Consider the following 22,136-nt stretch of genomic DNA (forward strand, 5'->3'; position numbering starts at 1 on the left):
CCCAGCCACTGGTTAGGTCCTACAGAGTTGGTCTCCTTAGGGTCCCGTCGACCAAGCAATGTTGGCTGGTGGGACCTAGGGAAAGAGCCTTCTCCGTGGGGCCCCCGGCCCTTTGGAATCAGCTCCCCCAAGAGATTTGGACTGCCCCCACCCTCCTCGCCTTCCAAAAGAGTTTAAAACTCATCTTTGTCGCCAGGCCTGGGGTTCCTTAGATATTTCCCCCTGAACAATGAATGCTTTAGTTTGATTGTTGAATGAATGGTATTGATAGGTATTTTTAAATTATAATTTTAAAGATTGTTTTTTAACGTATTATTAATTGGATTGTTATTACTGTTTCTTGTTGTTCTGTATATGCTGTGTACCGCCCCAAGTCCTCAGAGAGGGGCGGCATACAAATCCAATTAAATCTTAAAATCTTAAACACTGGTCTTTCTTTTCATTAAAATAGACATACTCAATTCCTGCAACCATTCTTCATATGTTTAGCCTTCATGTCTCTAATCACCTTTGTTGTCCTCTGCACTCTTTCTAGAGTCTCCATGTCTTTTTACATTATGGTGGCCAAAACTGAATGCAGTATTCCAAGTGTGGCCTTACCAAGGACATTATGTACACATTATAGAATGCTATATGAGGTTCATGTATGTATGTTTTCTGATACACACATTTTACAGGAGCTATAGAACAATGTAGTATACTCTTCAAAATATAATAATAAAGGCTTTAATGCTAGGAAAGGCGGAAGAAAAAAAGTGGGGGATCAGCTGCAAGTCGGATGGATTTAAGCTACAGTAGTATGTTCTTGGAAGATCTGAAAGAGAAGGGTAGGGAGATCGTCATGCAGAAAATATATCTTTATGGTTGCTAGGAGTTGAAAATAACCTGATGACAAATAATCAATCAATGTCCTTGTGAAGACAGGAAATTGACTGCACAAATGGTATCTTCTTAAAATGTCATGAAATAGGGGTATTTGTGCTGTTTCCCCTTCCCCTTATCAAGGTGACCAGATTTTTCTTGTCAAGTGTTTTTCTATATCCAAGTAGTCCTTGAGCCCCAAATTTCTGTTATTAAGTGAGACACTTGTTAAGTGAATTTTGCCCCATTTTATGACTTTTTGTTCAACAGTTGTTAAGTGAATCACTGCAATTGATAAATTAGTAATCCAGTTCTTAAGTGAATCTGGCTTCCCCACTGACTTGCTTGCTAAATATGAACTAGTTGCCAAGCATCTGAATTTTGATCACCTGATCATGGGGATGCTACTAAGATCACAAATGAGAAAAACGGCGATAGGTCATGTTTTTCAGTGCTGTTGTAACTTTAAAAAGTTGTAAGTCAACGACTACCCATATTATTATTATTATTGGAACTATAATTCCTCATGTGTCTGCTTTTGGGTAGGAACTGACCAAGCAGAAGACATGACAATGGAATAGACATAGTTTAGTCCATTTATTCCACCACTGCTTTAGTTTCCTCATATGTTCTAATTATTCCTCTATATTTTGGTAAGGTCTGAAATAATACTAAGTAAATAAATTATTTGGGTATCATTGCTAAAAATTGTAGTGTCTGAAAGGTTCACAAATTCCCGGAGTTCCCAGAGAGGGGAGGCATAAAAGTCCAATCAATCAATCAATCAATCAATCAATCAATCAATCAACCTGAGGTCTGTGATATGACCACCTATATATGGACAAAGGTTCAACTGTACTTGTGTTGTATACGGGAAGAATCTTGCGCCTGACATAGGCTATAAGAAAATGAATGAATCCTTGTATACCACAGAGAGATGTTTAAAAAATGCACTACGTTATGTTTGCAATATAAGAGTATTGATCACCATCTTATTTTGCTTTAATTGTGGTGACAATATTTAGCCAACTTAAAAAAGAAATGAAATGAAATGAAATGCACTAAAATTTTATTAGAGCCCTGAGGTTACTTCAGAGGGAAAACAGTGCCAGCAACCTATGCTTTAGAGCTTCAGTTGCATTTAATGCACTTTTATCAATAACTCAGCAGTTCATATTACTACAACTCCATTGAAATTTTCATGCTGGGAAATCTAATTCATCCAATACACGAATCCATCACTTACATGCCTCTTTCTCAAATGCTACACAACTTCCAACCCCCTAGATTTGTCTCTAAAACAAAAACAAAAACATGAAGGGGCCTTTCGATCAATAATGGAATCCCTCTGATTCTGGTACCAGCTGAATATTTTCTCCAACTTTGCTTTTGTTCTTCTGGGCTAGAGTCCCACAAGGGAGAGGGTTTGTTTTCACTTGCAGCCTCATCAATACCTAAATCCTGGTGAACAAGTGACACTGAGAAGCTGTAATCAATAGCTCCCTCTGCGTTTTTTCTTCTGGTCAAATGGTTCAGCACTACTGACAGGCCTGACACTTAGAACATGATGCTAAATCTTTATCAACAGCCAGCTAGGTGACTGGCAGAACTACACTCAGGGTGGTCATTAACGCTCATGGCAATCTGTGAATAAACTAACTCCTCAATAATGTGTTTGTTTAGAAAAAGGTGAAGAAAAAAAATACTCCCTGCACACTGTATTGATTGCTTTTGAACGGCATTTAGCAATTTCAGTCTGAGGATGGGAACACAATGTTGTACAATGCTGATGCTTTGCTTGTTAGGGGTTTTCAATTTGATATAGAGAAAAATTGACCATCCTATTATACTGGCTGATAAACTGGATGGTTACAGAAAGCTGGCAAACTGTCAGAAACAGATCAGTGAGGCCATAATAGAAACAGCTGAAACATCAAGTCATAACACACAACAGAAATTGCACTTAGCAAAAAATAATGTTTTGGCTTGCTCGTGTCCTATTGCTTTTCCTGCCCCTGCTCTCTAATACAAACGAACACTGTAATATGAACCAGCATGAGTTCCAGTTTATGGCTAGCCACCTAAGGAATTAATGCACAAGTAGGTTTATGTGCCTAGCACATTCCAAATCAATGCTTCACACTCTTCCCCTAACTGCACAATTACTCCATTCAGCCTTGAATGTTTGGAACATTTTGAGTGAACAACACACTTCACTTATGCTAGATCAATGTTTGTGTCAAGTTTTAGCTTGAATGATAACGTAAGTATGTAAAATTGGGGAGGGAGGGATATTATACACAGCACCTTTGCCAGTAGACTGTTAAAGATATCTCATTTATAAGTCACAGAAGAGTCGTTTATGATGGTCTTGGTCTAATCAGCCCAACATTTCCCAATCCCCAAGGGTCCAGATGATTTCTTTTTGATCCTCCTATACTATTCTAATGAGATTTTTAATTGAACTTTATGGGTTCCCTTTGAGGACAGCAGCCCTCACCATTAATCTAAACTGCTGTAAACTATTTGAAGGTTTTTTTTTCTGCAAAAAGGTGAGCCATCTCCACCATGTCCTTGGCATAATTTAAAGCAAAGATGTTGCATTTCTCAGCTGCTGCGGGCACTTTTTCTACTTTCTCATAAAGTTGAAGGTCAGTGTATGAATTATGCGAATTAACCCAACTACAAAAGGAGACCTGTAGAATGTACACTCCAGAAATTAAGTAGGCAGGATCTGCAGAATAAAGCTCCAGACAGCTTTTATTATAGGAAAGTATATTAGGAAGGGTTTAACTGAAGAACATTTTTTTTAAAAAAAATTATAATATTGGCAATTTAGGATCTCAGTAAAACACCAATTTTAATTATTTAGCAAATTAAATCATACCTGGGCAATATTAGCAAAATTTATAAATACAGCCATTTGATATATGCTAGCAACCGTGCATTTTGTGAATGTAGCCAGATGTACAAAAAACAATGTATAGATTTGCTGAAAATAACTGTTCAAGATTAATGAACTGATTCAGCAATTTTATGTGAGTGATGGGGCTTCAGTGAATAGAGATATCTGACATAGCATTTCTTTAACTGCACATACTGAGGACATATAGAAGCATCAACTCTAAAACGTCAACTCAAGGAATAGCTTCATACATGTCCCTACTTAATGAAAAAAAATGTATTAATCTTTTAAAAGCTGTTTCTGGTAGAGATGCTAAGGTCCATCACAAATCCACACTAACAGGTGCAAATATTTCTACTCATTTTCCTTTAAATTGCACAACAAGATTATGGTAAGTTTAGTTACGGGACCGTCAGCTATATAACCGTGCTTTGGAGAAATCATGCAATCATGCGTTTAATATGGATTAGATTCAACGCTTGCTCCTGCCAATCTAGCAAAGCAGGAAAAGGGACATATGCTATATTCCAGTGGAGTTCCAATTCTCTGGAGCAGTTTTTTTTGAGCCACAGAACAGAAGGAAAAAAGACAATTAGTAAACTTTCTTAACCTTATGCCCCCCCCCCCCCCCCCCATTATTCCTCTTGGATAGAAGATATTCTCCCATTCACAGGAATATTTTTGGCTAGAGTCCCATGATTTTTTTCTTTTTTAACAAAATAAAGGGGGGGGGGAAATCAACGCCTAGAAGTGAGATCTGAAATAGTAAATAGATTCAGCATAACAGATTAATTTTATTTTGAATTATAGCTGCCTTTCTGCAAGGAAGTGATGAATGTTGTATATCAATGACCCATTAGCTATATACAGTTCAAAAGAAGTTCAGGATTAGCTGAGCTACTCGGACTATTTTCCAAATAAAGTATAGCAATGGGGAAATATGAAAGGTCTTCCTTTGACTTTTCACCAAAGGTAGTTCTGACCGGCCTCGGTTGGTAGACCCAGGCCTGCTGCACCCCCAAACTGGCTTTTTGTTGTTGTTGTTTGCTTCTGTGAACACACAGAAGTTGTTTTTCTGCTTCTGTGTATGCTCAAAAGCTGGGGGTTTTTGCATTGTGCATGCACTCACCTGTCACACTCGTGTGGTGCGCAATGTGCATGTGCCAATGCATCACATCAAGGAGTAAACTAGCAGTGAAGAAAAATAGAACCCGCCCCTGCTGTTCACCAATACTGATTGGAATTGTACCAGTACTTAAATAACTTTACACTTAACTGAATAGGCCACTGTCATAAATGCCAATAAATTATGCTAAAATGAGATTTAGATATTACATATTAGGAAATATCAGAAGTATGCCACTAATGGGGACTGTCAGGCTGGCCACAGGTTACTCCCTAGGAAAGAATGACCCTTGACATTTCTACTAGAGATGGTAGGTGGAGTGGAGCGAGGCAAACTCTGAAGAAAAAATGTGCAAAAAATGATATATTGAAAGCAATCCCCAATGTCCAAAACCCTCCTCCCCTGTGGGAGTAGTCCTATCAGATTCTGTTCCACTGTTTTGGGAATGTGGCACCTGAGGCGCCATTGTAAATTTTTCCCCCAGGGCCAGCATCCTTGAAGGAAGATGGCTCGGTTTGGCACCCCTGATTCCTGTTAGTGTTCATATCCCCCAATTTCCCACAGCATTCTTTCACACCCCCAGCATCTTCCCCTCCCCATACTCCACCCCTGGTTATGGCAGTTGCCAGCGAGCTTCTAAGAAAGCAAAGATAGGCAGCTGACAGGACAATATAGCTGAAGTCTTTTACAAATGTTCCCCTGAACTTGCAAATAAAAACACTACACTTGATACGGCCTAAATTGGTGAAGCTCATCAACCTTTTAGGGTGCCTTGCCATGAGAAAACAGACACCAGACCTTGATTCCAGAGGCAAATAAGGCTGGAACACATCTGGCTTTCAATATCCAAAACCTGACCATATTTGGAACCCAAATCAAAGGTGTTCCTTTCAGAATCCAGAGGCTATTTTGCCCTTTTGCTCCATAGGAACTCATAGACCCAGACACATATTTTTTTAGGTGAAAAGAAGATTCTTATAGGATCATTCTGTTATAGGTAAGTTACAGTCCTGCTCGAAAAGGGAACAGTTCCTTCCATAATATATTTCTCTTGTACTATTTTTTTTTTAAAAAGGAAAGGAAAATAAAAAAACAAAAAACCCCACATCCATAGAACTTGATGCATTAAAATAAATGCATGACTCCCATTTTAAATAAATGATGGGGAAATAAATCATATTAAACTGGTTTATGCATTAATGCTGATTAAAAACACTTACTGACCTTATTACTCATAGCAGAGTAGTTTTCGCAGCAAATATATTTAATCTAATGACATTTAGCCCACAAAGCTTTCCATCTCAACCCACCATCTTCCATCAAGTTCCTTTCAATGCTGACATGGACTTACAGGATTTCTTCTCATCGCTCCACCCACCGCTCTGGCTGCTTTGCTGTGGCCTGCCAGGGCTGCTAATTGCTTGTAAGAAACTGCCTCTCCAAATTTCACATCTCTCAGCAGGGTCCACAACACGTCTCTGGTGAATGAAGCTGGGAGGCAAGCACAGGAAACAAAAAGGAAGAAGTCACACGGCGACAGGGACATTGCTTGCTTGCCTTTTCTTTTCTTTTTAAGTGGCATTTAATCTGGAAGAGCAAGTTGCCTATACAAAATTGCAGGTACCTTTGTCCCTTCCTAGTGCCAGCAAGAAGGGTGGTGTATAAACCTTGGCAAAGGTATGGGAGGTGGTGTAATTTGCAAGCTATGTGACTGCTAGTAAGGAGAGAAGAGCAACAGTTCTTTTGTGGAACGGCCAGAGAAGAAAGAAATGCTGATGTCCAACAAAAGAGCTCTTATACCTTTCCATACTATGCTGTGCTTTGTGCTGCACATAACAGACAAGGAAAAGATGAAGAAAAAAATCCCAGGAAGAGGAAAAAGTGACAGAACAAGTTTTGTAAGAAGGAAACATTGATGCATAATACCAACAGTAGACAACACTAATTATAATAGTTAGTGAATAGCTGCAATTTTTTTTACTACCACACTGTGGGTGTGGCCTATATTATGGGTGTTGCTTGCTGGCCATGTGACCAGGTGGGAGTGGCTTGACGATCATGTCACCGGGGGTTGGCTTAAAGGTGATGTGACTGTCTTAAAGGTGATGTGACTGGCTTAAAGGTGGCCAACTTGCGGTCATTCATGTCAAGGGTTTGGGTTAGGGTGTCTGGCCTTCCTCACCTCAAAGAAATACAATTTTCCTATCTATTTACTATTATTGAACATCCAAAATATACTATTTAATTCTATGTATATATGCCATAAGTGTACATACATATTACACACAGGCACACAAAAATATACATTATATATTACTATATAAACTGTATGCACACATACACGCACACACAGCTCTTCTAAAATTATACACATTCAACCTCAATCACTGTGATAGGAAAAACATACCCAGAGCCCGGAAGGGGGGTGTGTCAATTTTTTTCTACTGATTCTGTGTACAGTGATACCTCAGTTTACAAACGCCTCATCATACAAACTTTTCAAGATACAAACCCGGGGTTTAAGATTTTTTTGCCTTTTCTTACAAACTATTTTCACCTTACAAACCCACCGCCGCCACTGGGGTGCCCCGCCTCCGGACTTCTGTTGCCAGCGAGGCACCCGTTTTTGCGCTGCTGGGATTCCCCTGAGGCTCCCCTCTATGGGAAACCCCACCTCTGGACTTCCGTGTTTTTGTGATGCTGCAGGGGAATCCCAGCAGCACAAAAACAGGCGCTTTGCTGGCAACGGGAAGTCCGGAGGTGGGGTTTCCCAGCGAGGGGAGCCTCAGTGAAATCGCAGCATCGCAAAAACACAGAGGTCCGGAGGTGGGGTTTTGAGGACGTTGGTGTTTTTACAATCATTTGTGTAGTGACTGTTCAAAGTTACAATGGCACCAAAAACGGTGACTTATAACTAGGGCTGGGTACTAAGTTACCTCATTGCTGGTTCGCTTTGTCCCGTGCCTCATGGTGTGTGCATGCTTTGTGCACATGTGCATGAGCAGTGCAAAGATAAAATAAAAAAGCCAAAAAAAGCCAAAAACAAGATGGCGACATGCGCAATGAAGGAAACTTGGTTTCTGCACATGTGCAGAAGAAAAAACCCTGGAATGTTTTAAAAAAATAAATCCCCCCCCCCCCATCGCGATGGCAGAAATGGCAATGTCCACGGACTGGCACTGACTGAACCGATTCTGTGATATCATCATGACATGACCAGCAAGTTGCTTCTGATTCAGGTGAACTGGCCCGAACCAGAAGGAACCCACCTCTGCTTATAAATGGTTCTTCTGACTGTTGCAACATCCTGTGGTTTCATGATCATGAATACAGATGTTTGGCAGCCAAGATGTATTTAGTGTGGTTGAGGGATCATGCAGTTGCCACGTGAGACCTCCCTAGCTAGTGTCTAAAAAGCAAAATCAATGGGGGAATCCGGATTCACTGAACAGCTGTATGATTTGTTTAACAACTGCTGTGATGGGGAAAAAAGAATCATAACATTGGGCATGATTCACATACCAACTGCCCTGCTTAGTAAAGGAAGTTCTGGTCCCAACTATCATCATACATTGAAAATTATCTCTACATAGCATAGTGGAAACAGAGTAATAATATAGTATAGAGCAGGGCTTGTCAAACCTGGCAACTTTAAGATATGTAAATTTCAACTTCCAGAGTTTTGCAGCCAGCAAAGTGGAATTCTGGGAGTTGAAGTCCACACATCTTAAAGTTGCTGAGATAGAAAAAATGCTTTTCTATCCTATCCTATGTGCTAAGTCAGTCCAGTGGGTGACACAATGAGAAAAGTGCAGTCAAATGTGTGCTGTTGCTGGAAATTTGCTGGAATTCTAGAAGTTGAAATCTACACAACTTAAAGCTGTCAAGGTTGCAAAACAGTGTAGAGGAAACATTTTAATAGTATTAGAATAGAATATAAGATAGTGATAATAATAGGTGTGTACACAAGCACATTTGTAAGTCTTGCATACCACCAGTATTGGGTTGCTACCGGTGTGAATGAGGACGGCACACCGATAGTGAAAGTTGTGCTGTGGGTGAAGCTTCACTTCTCCTGCATGTGCGCACATGTCCCAGCGTGTTTTTCTTCTGCGCATGCACAGGAAGCAAAATCTTGTGAGGAGTTGCGTGCGTGAGAGAGATTTCTGCAGTTTTTTTGCTTCTGCATTTTTGCAGAAGCATGCATGGAAACCAAAAAAAATTCTGAAATCTCTCTGAATGAACAGAAGCAAAAAAAAAAAAATCGCTGAAAGCTTCTGTGCATGCGCGGGAGCAAAAAAATCACCAAAATCTCTCTCTTGTGCGCATTCCCTTGTAAGGTTTTGCTTCCTAAGCATGCGCAGAAGCAAAAACCTGTTGGGATGTGTGCGCAAACACACAGGAGAAGCAATGTTGGATGCACAGTGCACTGGTAGCGGCGGGAATGGGATACTGCATACCAATTTTATGAAATACAGTGGTAACTTTACTTAAGAACTTTTCTAGGTAAGAACCGGGTGCTCAAGATTTTTTTTGCCTCTAGAACCATTTCTTACTTAAGAACCCGAGCCCGGAAAGAATTCCCAGGAAATTTGAGAGCAGCACGAAGGCTGGGCCAGTTTCCTGCCATTCCCCTTTAATCCTGGCCATCTAGGGCTTTTCTGGGCTGCCGGAGGAGCCTTTCGGTGGCGCATAAGGCTTTGGCAGCCCAGAGCAAATGGAGCGTTTTCCTTTCTCTGGGCACTTGGAGAGGGAATAAACCATTTTGATGTGGTGACTCCTTCACGCTGCCTCCCATAGACCCGGTGCGAGGTTGCCTCCTGGAGCGTCTGGGTGCGGAAAGGCAAAAGGGGGTAATTCCGAGCTTTTATTTCTTTCCTAATGGGTTTGCATGCATTATTTGCTTTTACATTGATTCCTATGGGAAAATTGCTTCTACTTAAGAACCTGGTCACGGAATGAATTAAGTTCTTAAGTAGAGGTACCACTATACTTTTATTTTGCAAAATAAAAAAAACAGTAAAACTTATAAGGAGATACAAAATGTTTTTTAATTTCTTGAGTCTGTGGCTATGGTTTAAAAAAAAATAAAACTCATGACATCACCATTTTTTTCCTTTTGAATTAGCACAGCAATCAATTCTATGACTGTGTTCTATATTTAAATTCATGATTATTAAAGAGCGCATTTTGAGTAACTGATCACTATTACAAAAGCATTCAGGGCTTTGATTTTCCTGTATTTTTAATTTCCAGTACAATTATCCTGTTAAAGCATACAATAGGCTTTCCCGTTCAATGGTAAGCTTAAATAGGCATACAGTCAAATTTTAAAAAAAGAAAAGAGGAGAACAATATAATGGGCAGGACTTATTTTATAATACTTTTCTATTTCCAATTTCAAACTTAAGCTGGGCAGGAAGAAAGCTAGCAGTCTGGATTATTGTATGCCCCCCCCCCCAGCCACCATTTCGCTTGTTAGATATGAGAAAATGCAGTGGTGTCTCCTAATATATATTGCATATTTGGGTGGGTAATTCTCATTGGAAGAAAAACACTCATTCATTTGCTGCCTAGTTACTCTTGATTTTCATATTGTTGTTAATAAGGCATGAAAAGAAGCAATCTTTGCAGATTGCTGCAGAATGAGACATTCATCTGTGGCAATGGAAAAATTGCCTGTTGGTGACCAGGCATGATCTGATTATAGAAAGAAGGGAATATTTATTTGTTTGTTTGCTTTATTTCCTGCCTTTATTAAATTTAAAAATAACTCAAGTTGGCAAACATACATAATACTTCTTTCCCCTATTTTTTCCACCATAACTCTTGCGAAATGGGGTTAGGCTGAAAGTGACCAGACCAAAGTTGTCCAGTTGGCTTTCATATCCATGGAAGGAATTGGAACTCATAGACTCTTTATTTCAAGTCTGGCTCTAAATGGCATGTTTTACTGGTAGTTCTCGACTTATGAGAACCGTTGAGCCCAACATTTTTGTTGCTAAATGAGAAAGTTGTTAATTGAATTTGCCCCATTAAATGACCCTTTTTGCTAAGTTGGTAACACGATTATGAAGTGAATTTGGCTTCCCCATTGACTTTGCTTGACCAAAGTTCGCAAAAGATGATCCCATGATCGTAGGCACAATGTAACAGTCATAAATACAAGCCTGTTGCCAAGAGTCTAAATTTGGATCATGTGACCATGGAGATGCTGCAACAGTCATAAGTATGAAAAACTGCCTTATTTATTTATTTATTTATTTATTTACTTACTTACTTACTTACTTACCTACCTACCTACCTACCTACTTACTTATTTATTTGATTCCTATGCTGCCCCTCTCTGAAGACTTGGGGCGGCTTACAACAAATAAAAACAATAAAACATCATAATCCAATTAATTTAAAAACAGTTAATCTAAAATCCCAATAATATTAAAATCAGTTGCTACCATTTACACACCAAACATACATTACATTCATTTGGCCAGGGGCTAGGGTCTAATGGCCTCAAGCCTGGTGGCATAGATGATTCTTGAGACTCTTGCGGAAGGCCAGGTGGGAGGGGACAGTATGGATCTCTGGGGGGAGCTGATTCCAGAGGGCCGGAGCCCACACAGAGGAGGCTTTTCCCCTAGGCCCCGCCAAGTGACATTCCCAACCTTTTTTGAGCCGCGGCACATTATTCATGTTTTCAAAATCCTGGGGAACACTGAATGGGAGGGGGAGGAGGGGCGGCTAAAGAAAAGTTTTGACAAAAAAAAATCTTCCTCCATTTCGCTCTATTTCTCCCTCACTCTTTCTCTCTCTTCCTTCCTTCCCTTCTTTCTCTCTCTCTCCATCCCTCTTTCTTTCTTCCTCTCTTTTTTGCTCTCTTTCTCTCTCCCTCCTTCCCTCCCTATATGTCTTTCTCTCTCCCTTGCTCTCTCTGCCTCTCTTGCTATTTCTCTTTCATTCTCTCTCTTTCTTTCTCTCCCTTTCTCTGTCTCTCTTGCTATCTCTTTCTCTCTCTCTGTCTCTCTCTGTCTCTCTTTCTCTCTCTCTTGCTAGCTCTCTTTCTTTCTCTCTCTTTCTCTTTCTCTGTCTCTCTTTCTCTCTCTCTCTCTGTCTCTCTTGCTATGTCTCTCTTTCTTTCTCTCTCTCTGCCTCTCTTTCTCTGTCTCTCTTTCTCTCTCTTCCTTTCTTCTCTGCGGAGGCCGGCGAAGGTTTTTCTTATTTTAAATGTTCTGGGTGACAGGGGGATGCGGAGCCCGCACGCACACGCATCCGACATTCCAAATCCTGCCTCAGCTGTGAGAAGAACGCCTGCCCCGCCTGTCCTATAGCCCTTTCGCTGACAGCCTGGGACAAAAGCGCTCGGTGAAGGGACTGCAAGAGGGGCGGGCGGGCATTAGCAGCCGGATGAGGAGGACGAGAAGCCGCTGCAGCCACCCCCAATTCCCCCTTCCCTGGGTACCTTCCAAAGGCCCCTGGAAAAAGGTAGGAGGTAGCAATGAGGCGCGAGGACAAGCAGGCAGCTTGGCGGAGGGGAAGCGCTGAGGGGCTCTCCTCCTTCCCCACCCCGCGCTTCTCTCCTGCCCTGGCTTTTGCTTTGCCCGCAGATTTTCCCGGTTCAAAAGGAGGCAAGAGGTGGCCTGGATGAAATTGCGGGGAAATCATGGGGCGAATCGAAAGCCAGGGCGGACTCGCAAAGGCGGGCTCAGGCTGCATGAGGAGAAAGAGGCGGAGGGAAAGAAGGCGACGGCAGCGGGACTTGCAGCTCGGTGGGCATCTCCTTGTGGGATGGAATCCTCTCTTTCTCACGCTACTCCCACCATGGCTGCGTGCAGTCCTGGCGCCCCTGGCTGAAGGTCGTCCTGTGGCTGGTCTTGGGCTTTACGGTTGCTTCCTGGTTCCCTCTCCTCCCACCGCCTGTGTCTACCGCCAGCGCCTCATTCCTCGGGCCGGAGCTGCCGCTTCCTTCCAGGCAGCCCAGCCACGCTGCTGTAGAAAGTGCAGAGGTTATTGCCGCCACCTCTGCCTCCACTCAGGGAGCCATCGTGGTTGAGCTGAGTGAGAGGAAAAGGCGCGGTGACCACGGTGGCTCCCTGAGTGGAGGCAGAAGCGGTGGCAATAACCTCTGTGCTTTCTACGGCAGCGTGGCTGGGCTGGCCGGAGGGAAGCGGCAGTTCCCACTCGAGGAACCCACGGCAACAGCCGCCGGCTTGGTGGGAGGCGACGGCGGGAGACACAGGCGGTGGGAGGAGAGGGAACCAGGAAGCGACTGTGAAGCCCAAGACCATCCACAGGATGACACTCAGGCAGGGGTGCCAGCAGCGCCCCGCCCAGCTGGAGCTTCCCTAGGAGCTTCGCGGCACACCTGGCCGTGTCTCGCGGCACACTAGTGTGCCGCGGCACACCGGTTGGGAAACGCTGCTCTAGTTGATGGGACCTGGAGAAGGCCGGCTCTGTGGGACCTCACACATGCCACTTTTTCAGTGTGGTTATAACTTTGAGAAGTCACTAAACAAACTGGTAAGTCAAAGGCTTCCTGTACTGTGTGCTACTATAGGTTTGAACTCTACAAACTGGGCTGTTGGGTTTTTCTCATTCGGCTGCTGAATATTTTAAGTCTCTAAGTGAATAGGTTACAGAGAAAAGATTTCTGTGGTTATTTTTGCCCAGAATTATTTATTTAATAGATTTGTAGGTCATTGTATATTCCTGGAAGCTTGCAACTGTAAAACCTAGTCCAGAGAATTAAAACAACCGCAGTCAGGCAGAAGAGAATCACAAATTGCAACAACCTATTAATCCCCAAACACTCCCCAAAAGAGCTGCATTTTCACCATCTTTTGGAATGCTACCATAGAAGGGATTCTCGGATTCCCAAATGAAGGAATGCTGTAATCTACTTACTGATCTCCTCAACAAAGGAAGAATATTTATTTATTTAATGCTTTTTGTAGCCCGTAGAAATCCATACGGGATCCAGACAGTGTATATGGTTTGAAATATAATACAAAACAAAAACAAAAACACCACACAGCAATTTACAATATAACATTCCTTTATAGCAGTCATTCAAACAAAGCAATGGACTCAAAGCTTGTTGGAATAGTACCTGCTAAGCAGGAATTGAGGCTCTCTGTGCTTTGGCACATAGAAAAGCATTCTATGGAGGAGTAGATTGAGGATTTTAAATCTGCCATAAACCATAAGTTACTGTTCCATAATATTGATTGATTGATTGATTGATTGTACTTCTATGCTACCCAACTCCTGAAGGACTCTGGGTGGCTTATAACAGGATATAAAATACTGTACATTTAAAAACATCATAAAAGATTAAGAAAAAACAGTTAAAAAAACATATACACACATATTATTCAAGGCTGAACCTCGTAAAATTGCGAGATCAACGGCCCCAAGCCTGCCAGAAAAGCAAGGTATTCAATGCTTTCCGGAAAGTCAATACAGTGGGGGCAATCTGGATCTTAGGAGGTAGTTGGTTCCAGAGAGCCGAGGCAGCCACAGAGAAGGCCCTTCCTCATGGGCCCACCAGCCGACACTCTTTAGCTGACAGAACCTGGAGGAGACCAGCTCTGTAGGATCTTACTGGTCACTCAGAACTAAGAGGCAGGAGGTGGTCTTGGAGATAACCTGGCCATGACCGATGTAGGGCTTTAAAGGAAATAACCAATACAGTAATATCTCATGATACGAACTTAATTGGTGCAAGGAGGAGGTTCGTATGACGAAAGGTTCGTAAGACGAAACATTGTTTCCCATAGGAAACAATGTAAAGTCAATTAATCCGTGCAACCAAAAAACCCCCGCAAAAAAATGGCTTTCGGCGACTGCTGGGAAGCCGCACGACTGTTTTAAAAGGTGACAGCCGGCCTGGGGGGCTTCCCAGCACCCCCACGAACCCGGGTTTGGGGTTCGGGGGGTGCTGGGAAGCCCCCCAGGCCGGCTGCGACCTTTTAAAACAGCCGCGTGGCTTCCAAGCTGTCTCCGAACGCCGAACGCCAAAGCCGAACTTCCGCGTTCGGCTTCGGGAGACAGCTGGGAAGCGGCGCGGCTGTTTTAAAAGGTGACAGCCGGGCTGGGAGGCTTCCCAGCAACCTCCCGAACCGAACCCGGGGTTCAGAAAAATTTTGCCTCTTCTTACGAACTTTGTTCGAGTTACGAACCGGCGTTCGGGACGCTTCTGGGAAGCCCCGCCGCCCGGCTGTCACCTTTTAAAACAGCCGTGCGGCTTCCCAGCAGTCTCCGAACGCCGGTTCGTAACTCGAAAAAAGTTCGTAAGAAGAGGCAAAAATTTTCTGAACCCCGGGTTCGTATCACGAGTTGTTCGTAAGACGAGGGGTTCGTATCTTGAGGTACCACTGTACTTTGAATTGAGCCTGGAGAACAATAGGAAGCCAGGGCAACTCGCGGAGGATTGGTGTAATCTAAGTGTACCTAGGTGCACCCGCAACCATTCACGCGGCTGCATTCTGTACCAATTGTAGTCTCCGAACACTCTTCATGGGTAATCCCATGTAGAGTGGTTGCAATAATCCAACCGTGAGGTGATAAGTGTACAAGTGACTGTGCGGAGAGCCAAAATATATGCCTATTTTGTTCTCATTTGTTGCCCCAGATATATTTTAACTTATTACACAGAGTCCACAACAATTGGTTTAATAACAGTTTGAATTTATGATGGTGCTGAAGAAAAAATTTTGACCTGTCCTCAAAGCTATGACTGCTGTACCATCCCCACCATCAAGAGATTGCAATTTGAGCACTTGGCAATCAGGTTGCATTACCAATGGTTGCAATGTCTTGCAGTCATATGGCCACAATTTGCAGTCTTGTCAGTTGGCTGCCGATAAACAAAGTCAAAGGGGGGAAGCTGGAGACACTTAATGACCATGTAATTCACTTAACATCTATATGATTCACTTAACAACTATCGTAAAATTGGGTCTGGTCATGTGATGACTTGCTTAATGACTTCATCACTTAGCAAAATTCCAGTATCACTCAACCAATTGTGGTTGTAGGTCAAGGATTTTTTGTAAATTAAGGAGATAGGTAGGAAAAACTCAGGTTGAAAGAGAGCAATATTTTCCCTGAGGACTTCAAATGAAATTTTTGGGGCAGGAAAAAACCCTTAAATATGCTGGCAGTTAAATTAAAAAAATTAGTTACATTATATTTACTCCAGAAAAGCATTCTTTGTTGTTAGATAAATCTACATATATTTATTAGTTTTAAATAATAACAACTTCATAAACGAATAGCATAATACTCACTGGTGAAAAAAAAATCCATTTAGACTTTATGATAACGTTAAACAAATTAAATATCAGCATAATCCAGGTGATACTATGAAAGGGTCATCAAAGAAATTAACTTTGTTGTTCATTAATTTACATGGATTAAAAAGGGCAGAGAGATAGCAAATCTGCTCTAGTTCTTTTATGATATAATTTCAAACTGTACACCATTTGTGGCGCTAGGGTGATTTTGGGGTTAATCAGACTGATTTGTCCTTTTAATTGCTTTCTATTCAAAGAAAATTCATTAGATAATGTTCTCTTCAAAATTCATGAATCAATTTAACTGAAGAAACCATATTAACAGCTTTGGGTTCATTAGCACACAGAGTTGTGTTACGAGCTGATTGCTAGGAGAGTTTCCTTAGGCAGTAAGATTTTGTTGACTGGTTTTTTTTTTAAAGAAAGGCCTATTTAAAATCTAACTCCTTATGGTTAGAATGGATTTCTCCAATCCATTCTTCAGTTCTTCACTAGCTTAGCTATGGACTATGTCTGCTGTTTTTACAGGATGAATTTTGATGGTTTATTTTAGAAATTGATTTGTTATCAGTCTGCTCTCTGACTTAATATTTCTAGTCTTTGTATATGGTATATATGTAGTCTTCTGCTTATACGGAAGCCTAAGATCTTGGCATCCTTCTTACTACCTTCTCTCTCACTTGGCCTTTGCAGTCTTCTTAAACAACGATGATTCTTCCTATACATATAGCAAAGCTAACTGGACACTGCAGTAGCACACTTTATAACAGCTGTTAACATGAAAACAATAGTCTCAGGTGGAAAGTTTTTGTAATAGAACTAAATAACCAGTAATCTATATACTATTAAAACTCTTTCAACTGGACAAAATTGGGAAGTATAGGCAACAATCACTGAACCAAAGTGATTGAATTGGGCTAATTTACAGAATGCCAAATCTGTAATTCCCATAATTCTCAGTTATGTTCATGCTGGCTGAGAAGAAACAAGGCTGGGAAATTTATGGGAGATAGTTTGAATTAATATTTTTTTTATTATACTACTGTATATTAGAAATATCCAAAAATGAAAATATTATGTTTGGGATTTTAGGAAAATGGTTTCAAAAACTGAACAGTCAGCAATATAATACAGTGCACATACATTTATGGTTTAGCCTAGTCTTATGTTGAAAACTAGCTGTCAATTTTAAAAAAGGACTCTAAAAATGGCAATATTGAAAGAATGGTATATTGCCAATACATAAATATTTGAAGTTTCACTGTATGGTGATTCACTTTCTGATCAGGCTCTCAAAAATAGGACTGAAAAAGACCTTTGAGATTATGTTATTCAACCCCCTAACAAATTCAGGAATAGCAATACCTATAGCACTTAAGACTTATATACCATTTCATAGTGCTTTACAGTCCTCTCTAAGCGGTTTACAAAGTCAGTATATTTTCCTCAACAACCTCGGCCTCATTTTACTGTCCTTGGAAGGATGGAAGGATGAGTCAACACTGAGCCTGCGAGAATCGAACTGCTGTCAGTCAGCAAAATTAGCCTGCAATACTGCATTCTAACAAATTTTCTCTATTTTTTCCTAACTGTGGTATCACAAAACTTGGTATGATATGTCTATTTTTTTCTCTGGTAGAAGCAGTTCCCATTGCTTTTCCATCTTTAACTACAATTTCCAGGTAATAATCACATCTAGGAGAGACAATCCCCCTTTATGTATGTTAAAAATATGTCTTTGCTTAAGTTTTATCGGAATTTTAGAAAGCACAGGCTGTTGAAAGCAAGAGTAATGATTTTACAACAAAAAAGAGAATTTGTACCTCTGCTATTCCACATCAAAAGCTAATATAAAAGCCTGTCCTATATTTCACTATTGACAATTGCACCTATATTTTTGTCCTCTCGTGTTTATTTGAAAACATTCTCTTTTCCATCACACTGAATGAACAATCATAAAAAGAGAGGATTTTTTTTTCTTTACACAGAAACAATGTATGGGAACAGTACGCATATTTCTCACCATTCATTTCATTTTCAGAAAGGGATAGGCTGAAGCCTGAACATTTTCGAGAGAGGCAACCAAATAGATCAAAGGCTTATAGAACGCATGCCACAAATACTTGACAATATTACTATTTCCTTGTATAGAGTGCTACACAAAGATTAAAACAAAAACAAAAACGGAAAGATCACAAAGAGAGAATATACTCAAGGAAGAGCTAAATGCAAGCCTGATCTATTTTAAGCAGGTTTAATATGTGGAACATGCTGTGTTGGGAAATTCTGAAAACAGAACAGTGGGAGCTCATGTAGAGTTAATAAGCAGTTGCCATTCCATAATAAGAGCCTGCTTCGCTGGAACAGTAGTTTCTGTAGAGAACTTCAACGGGAGCAAAATTTGACTCTGTCACTAACTCTAATTCAGAATGTATCTTATTCTGAACATTTTTACAAGCTTTAAAGATTGGCATTAGACTCCTATGCTCAGGTATCCAAGCAATAATTTTTCCAGGATGAAATTATTAGTCTTGTGACATACAGTTGACAACTACAAGGCAAAGAAACTTTTCAGTACTGTAGGTCATCCTAGCTTGGAGTAAGGCACTCTAATGTCTTTTGAGCATGAAGTGGACCTTTGTTATATTTTCAGAGCTTTAACTTTATGTTTTTTATTTATTTGTTTGTTTTATAGATCAAATTTGGAAATTTCTCCTCTCACACAGTGGCTCTGGGCAATGTTCAATTAAAACATAAAAACCACATAAATATTATAGTCCAATAGGAGTTAAAACACAAGTAAAATAATTAAAGTTAAAAAGATGGGAGAGTGAGCCTTCAAGGCTCTCCGCGGGCTTTTTGATACTGGTATTGCTTTATTGCACAATCGTAGCCCTCTGATCTCTGTTTTAACTGTTTTGTAATTGTCATTCAACAAAATAAAGATTTTTTTTAAAAAATATATTTTCATAAATGATGTCTTACTAATGACTTGGGGCAACATTTAAAAACATGCTTACTTGGTAGAAACTCAGCTAGGCTTATTTCCGAGTGCACATGCAGAAAACTGCGAATGAGAGTCAAATCTTTTTTTCATTCTCTATCGTGTCATGTTCAGCTTTTCTACTTAACACTCCCTGCTCCCCAAATCCTAACACAAGCACACACACACACAAAAACTATTATAGCATAGAAATGTTGCAAGAAATAGTATTTTCTAAAACAATTATTATAAAGAAAAGTGAGACATCCAGTTTGGATGTCATAATTTCTTTAGGCAAGTAAGGTAGTCTTCAACTCACAATAATTTGTTGTAGTTACAAGAACACTGGAAAAAGTGACTTACAATCGTTTTTTATGCTTACAACTGCTTACATCCCATGATCAAAATTCAAATTCTTGGCAACTGATTCATATTTATGATGGTTATAGTGCCATGTGATTATCTTTTGTGACTTTCCGACAAGCAAAGTCAATGGGGAAACCAAATTCATTTAACAACAGTGCTACTAACTTAACAACTGTGTGGTGATTCCCTTAACTGTGACAAGAATGGAAGTAAAATGGGTCAAAACTCACTTGCTTAGCAATAGAAGTTTTGGGCTCAATTGTGGTTGTAAGTTGATGACTGCCTGTAGTTGGCAAATATATAAAGGTAGTCCTCCACTAATAACAGTTCATTTAGTGACCATTCAAAGTTACAATGGCATTGAAAAAGGGATGTTTTTCACACTTACAACTGTTGCAGCATCCCCACAATCACAGGATTAAAATTCAGATGCTTGGCAACTGGTTCATGCTTATGACAGTTGCAGTGTCCTGGGGTTCTGTGTTCCCCTTTTGCGACCTTCTGACAAGCAAAGTCAATAGGGAATCCAGATTTACTTAGCAACCAGGTTAGTAACTTAACAAATGTAATGATTCATTTAACAACTCTAGCAAGAAAAGTAATAAAATGTGGCAAATTCTCTTAACAAATATTTTACTTAGCAACTTAAATTGTGGGCTCCATTGTAGTCGTAACTCGAAGACTATCTGTAGTTCATGTGAAATAATTGACTCAGATCCACATACCAATAATTTCTTTCTCATTTACATAACAGCTCAAAATAATACTATAAGTTTCAGTTGTATGCAGATCATTTTATAAGTGGTATCTAAAACATCAATTTTACCTTGTAGGCAGTGAATGCATTAATTAGCTTAAAGCAAGCAGCTCGATATTATGTCAAATGGTTTTATTACTAAATTTTCTGCTTGTGTCTATAAATATAATCTGTTCCAAATGAGATGAGCCATTATCAGTTTTCCATTTGACCTCAAGCTTTTGATGTTGATAAATACATTGGAAAAATCATGTCTTGGCGCTCACATTTCTCACTTATAACACCTTCTAGCATTCTAAGCCTGAAAAAACAGGTCTCTTCTTTAATAAGAATAAAAAATGATCTAACGAGGAACAAGGATTAATTATAAATAATTCAAAATAAAGTGACCCCATAAATACATAAAGCTGAAAATAAATAATCATAAAATTTCTTTAATTCTGCCAAATGAGTGATGTGTGTATCAGTTTCATCCATTATAGCTATGCTGGGGTCTTTTCATTGTTTAGAGCAGTGATGGAGAATATTTTTTGGCTCAAGTGCTAAAAGGGTACATGCATGTGTGATAGCGTGCACGTGTATGCCCACACCTGTCATGCACCGCCTTCCCCTAGGTGCATGCAGAAACAACCCCCCATGCATGCACACAGGCCTCACTGAAGTTCAGGAAAGACTCCTGAACCCCTTTTTGCCTTCCCCAGGGTTCAGAAAAGCCTCCTGAAGCCTGGGGATGGCGAAAAATGGCCCAAAGAGCCAACTGGAAGCTTGCCCATTAAGACAATTTTTTGCCACCCCCAGGCTTTAAGGAGCCTTTCCTGGATCCTGCAAAAAGAGGTTCAGAGGTTCAGAGGGGGGAGAGCAAAAATAGCCAATAACCAACTGGCCAGCACATGCATTCATGTTGGAGTTAACATTGGGCAATTTCTCATGTGCCCTCAGATATGGCTCAGCATCTCACACATGCCATAGGTTTGCCATCACTGGTTTAGAGTATTAAGCTACCAGAAATAATAATAATTAATAATAATTTATTAGATTTGTATGCCACCCCTCTCCATAGACTCGGGGCGGCTCACAACAAAATAGTTACAGTGTAACAAATCTAATATTAAAAACATTCTAAAACCTAACACTGGAACCATACAAGGCAATCATAGAAAGAGAAAGTACCAAACTAAGAGAAACTAGTTTAGGAACTTGCATACGCAATATACTATATTTGTGACTAAACCATGACTACAATCAGCCTGCTACCACTAAAACTGGCACATTTGACTATACACAATCTTTATAGTTATTACAATTAAATATCGGATGTATCTCTGTTTTGCTAATAAAGCATCCTCCTTTATTTTCCAAAATAAAAACCTTAGTCTCAGTACTGTATTTTGAATAGACAATAGAACATGATACGTTTGTAATATATGAAACCCCTTCAAAGTGTGTGGAATCTATTGATCATGATCTGTCAAACGTCAAGATTTTCATGTACTATTTTATGACTAGGAAGAGCTTTATTTATGCATTAATACATTAAAGTTACCTAATGGTTAAAATTTCTTCAGTGTAGTAGTAACAATCACAATCATTCCCTTATTCTATGGACCAATGCTAAGGACTGTGAAGGCCAGTCATTCTGTCACAAACTTTTTTCCAGATTAGTTTTGCAAACATGGATAGTATTTCTACTTAAATGTCTGTTTTTTAAAAAATAATCTCCAATACTAGACAGCAGACAAATGTTGAGAATCAAGAGGATGCTGAGGATATTTCAATTACAAATACATAATCTAATAGAAAATCCTTGCATCATGACTCAGGTGGGAATAAATAACACAAAACAT

General features: G+C 40.2%; 1 protein-coding gene across 6 annotated transcripts in view; it reads right to left on the reverse strand.

Moving 5' to 3' along the window:
- MGMT (O-6-methylguanine-DNA methyltransferase) overlaps positions 1–22,136 on the reverse strand; it is a 296,550-nt gene that overhangs the window by 50,918 nt on the left and 223,496 nt on the right. For all 6 annotated transcript variants that reach the window (XR_011559179.1, XR_011559178.1, XM_070752470.1 and 3 more), the window contains one exon: positions 6,244–6,383. Coding sequence is in view for 4 of the 6 variants with exons in the window: in XM_070752470.1 (XP_070608571.1) it covers positions 6,244–6,383 (140 nt within the window). In the remaining 2 variants the exon portion in view is untranslated. The remainder of the gene's footprint in view (positions 1–6,243; positions 6,384–22,136) is intronic.

This window comes from Erythrolamprus reginae, chromosome 5, assembly GCF_031021105.1.
Source record: "Erythrolamprus reginae isolate rEryReg1 chromosome 5, rEryReg1.hap1, whole genome shotgun sequence".
Classification (NCBI taxonomy): Eukaryota; Metazoa; Chordata; class Lepidosauria; order Squamata; family Dipsadidae; genus Erythrolamprus; species Erythrolamprus reginae.